The sequence below is a fragment of the Rhipicephalus microplus genome, chromosome 7 (genome assembly GCF_043290135.1).
Source record: "Rhipicephalus microplus isolate Deutch F79 chromosome 7, USDA_Rmic, whole genome shotgun sequence".
NCBI classification, from domain to species: domain Eukaryota; kingdom Metazoa; phylum Arthropoda; class Arachnida; order Ixodida; family Ixodidae; genus Rhipicephalus; species Rhipicephalus microplus.
Window position 1 is genome coordinate 55,651,797 of NC_134706.1, and position 12,624 is coordinate 55,664,420.

The 12,624-nt window shown below is 45.4% G+C and overlaps 1 protein-coding gene across 3 annotated transcripts in view; it reads left to right on the forward strand.

The window, feature by feature from the left end:
* LOC142766944 (uncharacterized) overlaps nucleotides 1–7,241 on the forward strand; it is a 101,209-nt gene extending 93,968 nt beyond the window's left edge. For all 3 annotated transcript variants that reach the window (XM_075868139.1, XM_075868142.1, XM_075868141.1), the window contains one exon: nucleotides 6,832–7,241. In XM_075868139.1, coding sequence (XP_075724254.1) covers nucleotides 6,832–6,989 — 158 coding nt within the window. In that variant the 3' untranslated portion in view covers nucleotides 6,990–7,241. The remainder of the gene's footprint in view (nucleotides 1–6,831) is intronic.
* The last annotated feature ends 5,383 nt before the right edge of the window (nucleotides 7,242–12,624 follow it).

Consider the following 12,624-nt stretch of genomic DNA (forward strand, 5'->3'; position numbering starts at 1 on the left):
AAAAGGGGATCCTGGGGGTTGAGCCGACGCTGGGTGATTGGACCTTTAAGGCCCCCCGGAAGAGGCAACACACCCCTTTGGCCCCGGCTTCACGTAGACGGCACCCCTGGGCTGACCCACCCAGGGGAAATCGGCAGTCGCCTTTTCCTATTTCTCTCTCCCTACATCTTCGTCTTTTGTTCTCACTTTACATCTTTCCTGTCTTCTACTCTCTTCTGTATACTTCCAATTTTCCTGGCGGCAAGGGTTAACCCTGTGCAAATAGCCTACCTTGGTCTAGGCGCATTGGGTTATGGCAGTGTTGTACGGCTGACGTCTGCAAGCTTTCAGCACCTGTAAACTTGCAGCGTCCCCTTGTTGGGCTCCGTGGTGGGTGGCCGCCAACGCTGCTGAACAAAAATAAGACCGGCATGCAAGGCGCATTTCCTCTACTATCTGATCGTACCGGCCTAAAGCGGGTACGCACCGACGACATAAATCTCTTCAACCAGCCAATAGAAACTTTTCCCCACTTCCACGTCATTCACTGTGAAAAAACCGGAAAGCAAGCCAGGACCGTATCTCCTTTCGTAGTTGCCAGGTGTCTTACGGAAGCTCTCGGGGCTGGATACAAAGTAACCAAAATGGCGAGCGGAGACCTTCTTCTAGAAATTCGGGACAAAGCACAATATGTAAAGCTAAACAGCCTCTCAACGTTTGGTGACGTACCGATCACCATAACACCACACCGATCCATGAACACCACTCGCGGAGTGGTATCTGATGCAGACTTACTTGAGCTCACCGAGACTGAACTTTTGGAAGGGTGGAAGAGCCAAAATGTCAATAATGTACAGAGAATCGTCATCAGAAGAGATAATAAGGAAATTCCAACGAAACACTTGATACTCACGTTTGCATCCAGTAAACTACCAGATTCCATTCAAACAGGGTACACGAAAACATCTATCAGGCCGTATATACCAAATCCTCGTCGTTGCTTCCAATGCCAGAAGTATGGCCATGGCTCTAAGACCTGTCGTGGTCGCCAGACTTGTGCACAATGTGGAGTCCTAGGCCACGTGTCCGAGAACTGCAAAGAACCGGCACACTGTGTGAACTGCGAAGGAAACCATGCCGCATATTCACGCTCCTGCACATACCGGAAAAAAGAAAAAGAAATAATTACATTGAAGGTGAAGGAGAACATTACGTTTAAGGAAGCACGGCGAAGAGTCGCTCCATTCTATGGACCTACATACGCTGATGCGGCGCGTCAGGGGGCACCGCCGCACCAGCCCTCGCCACCCCTTCGGCCCGCGCAGAGCGAGCCGTCGGCTGTGGCACCTGCCCCCAAGGCGGCTGTAGCCCAGGCTACACCGCCTACTCTCAAACAGAGACCGGAGACTCCAGAGTCTTCGGGTCTCAAGGCCTCCCCTCACCAGGCGAGGCCCAAAATCCAAACTAACAGCCCGCACGTGCGGGCATCCAGTGCCTCCGAGGAGGCAATGGATACGTCGGCACCCTTGGTGCCGAAAGAGCGGCGTGGCTCCTTGGAGCGCGCCAAGAAAACAAAAAAGCAAATAACAGGGCCTGGTGATGGCCCTGTTAAGTGAACTCAAACTCCCCGTCTAAACAGCCACTTGTTTTTCGTACACACAGCATTATTTTACATTCACCATGAACACTCAAATTATACAATGGAACGTCAGGGGCCTTCTCAGAAACCTTGACGACATCCAAGAACTCCTACACGAACACTCACCAAAAGTGCTGTGTGTACAAGAAACACACCTTAATTCAAAACACACAAATTTTCTTCGCAAATACGTTATTTTTCGAAAGGACCGTGATGATGCCGTGACATCATCCGGAGGTGTTGCCATCATAGTGAATCAAGAAATTGCATGCACACACATACAACTCCAAACATCCCTTGAGGCAGTGGCTGTTCGAGCGGTTCTTTTTGATAAACTGATCACAATCTGCACGATTTACATTCCTCCTAGTTATCAGCTACAAAAACGTGATTTACACTCTTTAATTGATGAACTTCCGGAACCTTATGTTCTCCTTGGAGACTTTAATGGGCATAGCAGGCTATGGGGAGACTCTCGGTATGACGCGCGAGGTCGACTGATCGAACAGTTCCTTCTCTCGTCGAGCGCGTGTCTCCTAAACCGAAAAGAACCAACCTATTATAATCTCGCCAATAACACCTACTCCTCCATAGACCTGAGCATAGTATCTCCATCTCTTGTGCCTCTACTCCAGTGGAAAGTCGTCAGTAATCCGTACGGAAGTGACCACTTCCCCGTAGTTTTGAGCACGACAGTAACTGAGTGTCCATCACGTGTTCCCAAGTGGCTCATAAACAGAGCCGACTGGGAACAGTTTTATACTATTGCTAGTCTAGGTTGGAATGACATCCGTACTTTGAACATTGATGTTGCGGTGAACTACTTCACAGCGTTTTTGATCGATGCTGCAACAAAATGCATCCCACAGACAAATGGACACCCTGGAAAACGACGTGTGCCATGGTGGAACTCTGAATGCCGAAACGCGCGCAAACAGCAAAACAGAGCTTGGAGGCTGCTTCGGAACTCGCCGACAGCCGAAAATCTTGAAACCTTCAAGAAAATAAAGTCTCAAGGCAGGAGAACGCGTCGGCAGGCCAGAAGAGAAAGCTGGCAGAAGTTTTTATCAGGGGTTAATTCATACACACAGGAGGCTAAAGTCTGGGACATGGTCCATAGGATAGCAGGAAAACAAGTACACACACTTCCACTCGTAAACACTCAGGGTGATACCTTGGAAGATCAGGCAAACTTCCTCGGTGCACACTTCGAACAGGTATCCAGCTCGTCCCACTATACTGACACTTTCCAAAAATACAGAACAAGAATCGAAAAGCAGAAACTTGAACACAAATCCACTAGATACGAGGGATATAACCAAGCTTTCAGTCTTGCTGAGCTCCGAACATCTCTGAACTCCTGCAGTACTTCTGCCCCAGGTTCTGACCGTGTGATGTATGAAATGTTAAAGAACCTACCAAACGAAACCCGAAAAACCTTACTTTGTTTGTACAATGCTATTTGGTCTTCTGGCACTATTCCTACCTCCTGGAAAGAGGCTATTGTTATTCCCATTTTGAAAGAGGGCAGGGACCCTTCTTTAGCTTCGAGTTATAGGCCTATTGCACTTACAAGCTGCTTGTGCAAAGTCTTCGAAAAAATGATAAACTGCCGACTTGTACACTTTCTTGAAACAAACAATTTGCTCGACCCATTTCAGTGCGGGTTTCGAGAGAGTAGATCCACGACAGACCACCTTGTTCGTATCGAGGCACAGATCAGAGACGCCTTCGTCCATAAACAATATTTTCTCTCCGTGTTCCTCGATATCGAAAAGGCTTATGATACAACATGGCGTTTTCGAATTATAAGAGACCTATCCAACCTTGGCGTGCGCGGAAGAATGTTTCACATAATCAAAAGTTACCTGTCAAACCGGACATTCCGTGTCCGAGTGGGCACGGTTCATTCTCAAACATTTGTCCAGGAAACAGGCGTTCCACAAGGTGGTGTACTTAGCTGCACACTTTTTCTCATAAAAATGAATTCCTTGCGCTTGACCATCCCTCGCAATATGTTTTATTGTACATATGTGGATGACGTCCAGCTTGGCTTTAGGTCTTGCAATCTGGCAATGTGTGAGCGGCAGGTTCAGTTAGGTTTAAACAAGCTCTCAAAATGGGCAGAGGAAAACGGATTCCGACTGAACCCACAAAAAAGCACGTGTGTCCTGTTCTCCAGAAAGAGAGGCATGCACTCGGAACCCGACATTGAACTGAACGGTCAGCGTCTGTCTGTTAATACGGAGCATAAATTCCTAGGATTAATCTTGGACAAGTTGACCTTCGTACCGCACATCAAGTACCTAAAAACAAAATGTTTAAAAGCCATGAATGTTTTAAAAGTGTTGTCACATACTAGGTGGGGTAGTGACAGGCAATGTCTCATGAACCTATATAGAAGCCTCATTCGCACCCGCTTAGATTATGGGGCTGTTGTTTATCAGTCTGCGACTCAAAGTGCTTTGAAGATGCTGGACCCCGTGCACCATTTGGGCATCCGCCTTTCTACGGGTGCTTTTCGCACCAGCCCCTTAGAAAGCCTTTATGTTGAGTCAAATGAGTGGTCGCTTCATCTGCAGAGAACTTACATGTCCTTTGTTTATTACCTTAAGGTGAAAGCAGACAAGAAGCACCCCTCATACTCTACTATTAATAATTTGTCGAGCTCAATTTTGTTTCAAAACAGGCCTTCGATGAGGCAGCCCTTCTCTATTCGCCTGAAGAGTCTACCTGAGGAAACTGGAATCTCACTAGAACACAGTTTAATGGCTCCTGTAGCATATCCGCCACCGTGGCAATGGCAGACTATAGACTGCGATGTGTCTTTCCTAGAAGTTACAAAACATGCACCTGTTGCCCATATCCGAACATACTTTTTGGAACTTCAACACAAATACACATGTCCTGAGTTCTTCACAGATGCCTCCAAGACTAACTCCTCTGTGTCCTACGCTGCTGTAGGCCCATCCTTTTCGGATGCTGGTCCACTACATCCACGCACAAGTATCTTCACAGCGGAAGCGTACGCGATACTTGTGGCAGCTAAACACATCAAACAATTACGAATACAAAAAGCAGTAATTTATACAGACTCCCTAAGTGTGGTAACGGCTCTGCACAGTCTTAAAAAACAAAAAAACCCAGTCCTTGTCTCACTTTACTCTATTTTATGCACACTTTACACACTCAAACAACATGTTGTAGTGTGCTGGGTGCCAGGGCACCGTGAGATTCAAGGCAACGTGAGGGCGGATCAGCTCGCTGCATCCGTGCACAAAAGCACTGCCCCTACACCCATATCAATCCCGGCCCTCGATCTTAAACCATCCCTCAAACGAAACCTCAGAGTATACTGGCAGAGCAAGTGGGATACACACACACAAAACAAACTACACGTTATTAAGCCACACCTTGGTCATTGGCCGCCCGTATCGAAATCGCGTTATACAGAGGTGATACTAACGAGACTCAGGATAGGACACACATACACGACACACACACACCTTTTGTCCAGTGGCGATCCACCATTGTGTGACAGATGTGGTGAAGCATTGACAGTCCTTCACATTTTAATTGAGTGCAAACAATTGGACACTGTAAGAAAACAACACTTTCCATTACCCTACCGACAACATATACCTTTACACCCTGCAATGTTTGTCGGTAGGGAACCGCTTTTTAGTTATAAATCATTGTTAGCGTTTTTAAAAGAAATTCATAGCTTTCATGTCATATACCCGGGCATACCGTAGCATGACCTCTCCAGAGAGGTTTTTGCTGCGGTGGCTACACAAGAAAGCACATGCCTCACGGCCCTTGGACGCAAGGGTATGAACGAGTGAGGCACTTGTGCTAATGCCATACATATGCACCATCGTCTTTTATTATCACCAACTTTTGTCATCTATTCACATCACACACACCTTTCACCGCATGGTCATGATTTTATTACTTGTATGTTTTTACCCGCCTTACTGCGAGGAATTTTATGGCCCTTATACAGCCGCTTATCACAATCATTGTCCATAATTCTAGTAAGATGAACTGGCGCTCTTTGGCCGTGAAATGGCCCTTGCGCCATAAAACATCAAACATCATCATCATCATCATCAACTCCACCCCTTACCATCCGCAAACTAACGGTCTCACTGAGAGAACAAATCGAACTCTCACGAATATGTTATCGATGTACGTTGATGCTGACCACAGGAACTAGGACGCCGTCTTACCGTTTGTTACTTACGCGTATAACACCGCCAAGCATGAAGTTACTGGACATTCACCCTTCTTTCTGCTTTACGCACGAAATCCACAGAGTTTTCTGGACACTCTTTTAACTTTCTCGCATCAGGAAGATCTGTCCATCGCTCAGACTTTGTGTCGCGCTGAAGAAGCACGTCAACTAGCGCGCCTTCGAACATTGTCTTCGCAAGAACACAGCAAGAGTCGCTACGATGCCAAGCATATCCCCGTAGAGTTTTCTCCTGGTGACTACGTGTGGCTGTGGACTCCTGTTCGTAGAAAAGGATTGTACCGGAAGTTTCTAGCAAACTATTCCGGCCCATTCGTGATAGTCACTCGTCTCAGTGACGTGAATTACGTTGTCGCCCGAGTCACAGCCAATAACCGGCGTTCGCGCACTACGCAAGTTGTTCACGTAGCCCGCCTCAAACAGTACCATCATAGGCCTATTTAACTCGCTCGGCGAGCTTCGTCTGCCGCCGGGGAAAATGAAACGAAGATGCGCGAGCCTACAGGGCGCGGAAGAAGAAGAAGAGTAGTGGAGCGGCGCCTGGACTCTGTGGTTGGTTGGAAGCGTTCTTGGCCTGTCTCAGAAGTACGCTGCTATTTCACAACGCCTTTTCACCTCATCTGTAAATAAACACAGTCACTCGCAACAATACTTACGATATCTAAGTGACATTGCCAAAGAAATGCATAGGGGAAGTTATTAGACCCAGTGTAAAGCGAATAAGAAGAAAAAAAAGTGAAAAAAAAGAACTTGCCGTGAGCAAGATTTCTATATATATATATATTTATATATATCATTCTTTAATTTATTTATATTTGCGGAACACCTGCCGATTGTCCGAGGCTGTTTGTAACTAGAACATCTTTGTTTACCACTATTATTTGGCAAGCTCTTCTCGAAGAAATCGGTATATTGTGCAGTTGTGTTCAGTGTTGTTTATTTACGTTTTCTTCCTCAGGGAAACCACAGTGTATGATATGGGGAACACGTAACGGTGACAAAATTGAAGAGAATGACTGCGAAAACGACTCCGTGTCATTATGCGGAGAAATGGCTATTGCAATCGAAAACCCACATACAGATCCTTGCGAGTTATACGACGTATTTAAAGAATAAATGCGCATGACATGGCTTTAGAGTGATGAAATACCGGATACACCGACATTTCTGTTGTGGGCAGCTTTAGTGCGACATCCGCAACAGCCTTGTGTACGCGAAAATTCGTAGGACATCATTCTTTGCCTGCGTTTGCAGAATTGCTAGAGACGCCAGACTGAATCTGTGTAATGAGCTATTACCACACTCTAATCACTCAGTCAGAAAAAGTGACGGGCGCAGCCTTTGAATCAATAAAGTTTCACATATAAAGCTTTGTCGGATCCTATTGTTTTTACTCTATACCCAGCGGGTCAATAAAAGACGTTATAATGCACTGTAATTTATTGTACGACTACCTGCAACTACAGTTGGAAGTTTTGCTTTATTGTGTCGTTAAATTGAAGTTATCAACAGCGAAGCCATTCTGCCTAATCTACCTATATGGCAAACGTGTCTTTGTGGAACCTAAGTCGCGAATTTTTGCAATCTGCAGATAGTCAAGACTGCGATGAATAACCGAAATTGTTTATCCTAAAAAAGCGAAACTTAAGCGTCTCTCATAATCATATAGTGGTTTTGGGACGTTAAACCCCACATATTAATCAAGCTAAACTTAAGCTGTCAACAAAATATTCGAAACACAACACCTTATTTACTCGCAGAAAAATAAATGCACCAATGCCCACAAGCACCACCTATCATAACTATCATATTCACCTTTTCGGCCGCTTTCCAGATAGTAATAGCAAAAGCACGTGCTGGTACTTCAAGAAACCTCTGGTCACCTCATTTATTACTCTCTAACGCCGAAGCAGAATTCTTGTGTTTTAGGTTGCGCTAAAGAAAGGAAAGTCTCTTTTTCGGCTTTCAGGTAGAGGAGAGGCGCTCAACGTCAAGGAATAACTCATATAACGTTGTATCTAAAAAGAAAGTATACTTGACATAATTGATGAGACACAGGGAAAAAATCTTGAAAATGAACTGGCTACTTGGTAAGGCTTCTGTTTCTCGCCAATACTGCGAGGATACGCCGGCACACAGTACCGGAAGCCATCCACCTATGTTTGTAAACCACGATTGGATCTATACATCCTATCGCTGCTTACCAGCCCTTAAGTTCCAGCAGTTGCGTTTGTCCAGCACCTGTTTTCCTAAACAGCGATGAGATTCGTAACCGCTTCCCCTTCAAGGTGATTACAGAATTGCTTTGAAGAGAGAGGGGTATCGATCTCACCTCCAGCTTCATATTACTAATGACCGGTCGTTCTGCTCACCACTAGATGACCGAATAGGTGCTGCGGTTTTTATGGCTCCCGCTTGAATGTGCCGCAAGAAGCTGCCGGAGTGCGTGGGCCATGCGTTCGCGTGGGCCATTCGTTCGCGTGTTCCCTTTTCTCTAAATTTACAGTGCACGAGAAAACTTGAAGAGCGAGTGAACGTAGATAGCACGTGTGTTGTCACCGTTTCGCGGGAATGTCATAATATATATGTTATATATGTTATCTGAAATGCTCAGAATAATAATCAGTACTGAAGAGCACAAGGTGCAAAGAAAGCTAAGCATGGAACAGGCACTTTTTATTCATGGTCAATAGGATGTGCATATTGACCTACTAGTTTGGCAAAAAGTAATTTTAGTTCCTGACAAGGACGATGAGAGCAATCAGTGAAATTTCGGAATAATTTTCGAACCATTGCAAGTGTACGTCCACACCAAATGCACCATACAAAAACATGGCAAATTATGGTATCAATTTATTATAACAGAAACAGCTGTATAACGATAACTTGAACGTGTTAATGTCAGAAACGATGTTCATTAGAGCAGGAAGAGAATTTTGGCGGGCACTTGTACAAAAGATGAAACAATATCTTGAATCATTGATATAGAAAGCAAAAACAATAAGAACTAACACAGAAAAAATTATGTTCACAATCTATCGTAGAACACATACCGCTAATTATTGAGCCACAAAAATAATTGAAAAAATCACTGCGGACACAATGTACTGCTTAAGGTTGCAAATGTCATTTCACTATAGTCGATCTCTGGGTACTCTATAATGTGGAAAATAATCAACTTTATTTGAAAGTAATGGGACTCTAGAATGTAATCCTTACGAATAATAATATAACATCCTAATGTCTGAAGTTTTCTGGCAAGTCGGAAAGAATACAATTCAAAAATAATCTATGTTTGAATCAAGTCTGCGAATGATGACAGCCAGACAACGGTTATGACAAACAGTTGGAGTTAAGCATTGCACACAATCATCAAAACTTGATTATGCTGTAATTGACAGTTTTCTGATTTGATGAGCGCACGGTTGCGTTCGATCTCATCTGATAAGGGCGCAATTATCGGATCTTGCCATAGACCTTTCATGTCTCATTTTAATGTATATATATTTTGCACACAAAACCTATTATCATGCTTAGCATAGACTGCGATGGTTGTTTCCACTACGGAAAGGTTACATGCAGGATGCCGACAGGTATTTTATTCGAGAGCTTACGCAAGCACACGCAATGCAACTAGAATGTTTCATGTCACAACTAAGCAATCTAATGCACCTCACCGTAGGCAAGTTTATCGACGACTGACGCTATGTTGCCACTATCAGCGTACAGAATTCGCTAAACAATGGACATTTTGTAACTGTCACAAAGATTTAAACATAAAAAGAGTTGTAGAAAGAAATAGATGAGACCCAAACTACTAACTGTTCGTTGCCGTCGTAGGCTAGAAAAAAAATCAGACAAACTTCCTTAGAAGCACAGTGGAGTATATCTTTAGAAGTGTTACTTCCCACATGTCATCACATCAGCAGTTTAATGAAGAAGGAAAAGTCAGCTTGATGAAGTACAATAGATGCGTAAATGACGCAGGCGAACCAAATACTTCTAGTCGCATACACCGATAGTTTTTTCCTTGCTTTTAGGACTCGCTCGCTGGATTCCGTGCCGACTGGTTGTGCCCTTACAAGCTCCAACGACAGCGCAGCTCTCGCCAAGTGGGTTGGTCCTACGCCACCTCTTGCCACTGGTCCTCTACGACGCCGACAGCGTAGCTCTGGCCGACTGGATTAGCCCTGCGCAACCTCCTGTCGTCGACAAGAGCTCTCGCCAGTGGTCCCCCGTCTTCGGACTCGTGTCACCGTGTCCTTCTTTCCCGTCTTCTCCTTACTTCCGTCACTCCCTGCGCCTCACTCTCCCCTTCCTTTCTCTCTATCTTCGTACATTTTCATCCTATCTTTTTATTCTCTTTTCTACCCCCATCCATCGTGAGCTACTGTTGAGTTGTCCTCCCCGTGCGAGACCGTTACGGAGTCACTTTTCTTTTCTTTTCATTTACAATCACAGCCTTGCTTCTATACCTCTGCTTTCGCTGATAATTCTAGCTTGCGCATAACGTGGCACACACGAGCATCACATGTTTTGCGCGAAAAGACGCGTAAAATCATTCTCACCAATGGTATTCGCAAGCTCCCTGAGGTGGTCGTTAATGCACCGTCCCGTTTGTCCAATGCGAAAGTTCGACAGACCTCATGTACCTCGGGAATCAAGGTTGTGAGAACCATGTACAGGAACTGCGACCACGCTGTTATTTTTTTCATTGAGCTACACGTCATGACTTTTATCGAGCTATCGAATCCGGCTGCTTTAGCTGCATTTTTAATTGAGGTGAAAATGCTGTAGGCTCGTGTGCTCAGATTTGGGTGCACTTTAAAAAACCCCAGGGGTTTGAAATTTCTGAAGCCTTTCACTACAGCGTCGCTCATAATCATATGGTGGTTTTGAGACGTAAAACTCGGTATATCAATAAATAGGTACATAAATCAATAAATCAGTCAGACCTAAGTTAAACAGTCCCAGATGTTTATTAACCAGTTCTTTGAGTGGCCCCAACATTTATTTTTTGAATTCCTCGGGACAACATTGGCGACGTCAGCTTTTTTTATGGTCATGTGTTAAAATACACCTGCCCTGTCGCCGTTCTCGGGTAGATACTAAGTGTTATTCGCCTGTGGCACATAACCGCATACCAGTGGCGAATAGCCCGCGCTTATGTACGTCAGTCTGGCGGGAAGCGTTTATGACGTACGCGACGGAATCGTGACATCATTCATGTTTTGGCCGGCGTGTCACATCCGTAAAAGCGTCTTACCCTCCAACATTAATTTTGGTTCACACAATGTTAAGGAGGTGATCATGAAAAAACTTTTACGTAAGCTGCTCTATAGATGAAAATTCAGCAGATCCCATTTATCCGGGAAACGTTGTTATGCGAGGCATGCAGAGGAAAGTTAACTGAGTAGCAAATTTTTATCAGCGATGCGTAAATAAATGACGCTAAATACAAGTACAAACGTTTCACGCAGACATATATGTTGAAGAGTTTCAGATGCTTATATAACCAGTTTTTTGCTCTTGCGCAACAATGCCAAGTGGAAGAAGCATATTATAAGAGCCATAAGCTGGTATGAAGCGCTGATGCTCGCGAGGAGGCTGGTCCAGGACACTGCAACATAAATCAAATTCATCGCAAGGCAACTAACCACAATTGACATTAACCCGAGGTGAGGGCTGTATCAACGTATACATAATGTTGCGCACATGCACGAAGACAAAGAAGCGTATACGGTGAACGCACTTGTCGCCCAGAGCCAGAAAGAAAGAATGTGATCAGGGGGATCTCTATCCAGTCGGCCGCTTCTGAGCTGCCCCTCACGACCTAATAAATGGCTCCTTTCAACCTCTACCAGTCTCTTTCAAACGTAACAGAGTGGTGGAGGTGCTGGGTAAGCGCTTCAACTACGGAACGATCACTGCCACAGCTTCGACGAAGCCGTCGACTTGCCGGTCTCCCACCACTAGCTATGAGTGACTTCGACATGCCCGAAGAAGCAGGCGTTTCCAGGATGGCACCATCTGGTCCGCTTCCGTACTACCGAGTTCCAACTCCCTTCTGAGGAAAAGCCGAAGAAGATGTCGACGCCTGGCTCACCAAGTACAAACGTGTGGGCAAGTCCAACGGTTGGAACGCAGCCGCTATGCTAGCCAACGCAGTGTTCTCCTTGACCGGCACCGCACTGGTATGGTACGAGAACCACGAGGACACACTCACGACGTGGGATCTTTTTGTTGAAGAGCTCAGGGCATGTTTCGGCGACTTGGTTGCTAGAAAGAACCGGGCTGAGCAAACACTGTCGCAACGGGCACAGCTACCAGGTGAGACATGCACCACTCCCATAGAAGAAGTGTTAAGGCTGTGCAAGGTAGTCGGTGCTACCATGTCGGAAGAGGACAGAGTTGGGCATCTGCTCAAACGGAGTGCTGAGGACGTGTAAAATTTTCGAACTAAAATAGAAAGCCTCAGTTCTGTGTCCGATGTCATTCAGCATTGCCGAGCGTTTGAAACACTCAAGATGCGTCAAATTGCGCCCAAGTTTGGTCGGCTGCCTAACGTTACAACTGTTGCCAGTGTTGACACAAATCCTGCCCTCGACCTCTTTTCTACTATTCGACAGAGTTTTCGTGAGGAACTGTCCCACAAGAAATGTCGTGTTGGACAGCTGACCATGGCGAGTTGTGTCTGCCACGTGAAGATATGGATGTGCCTCCTTTGATCCCATGGCATCGCAAGATGTGC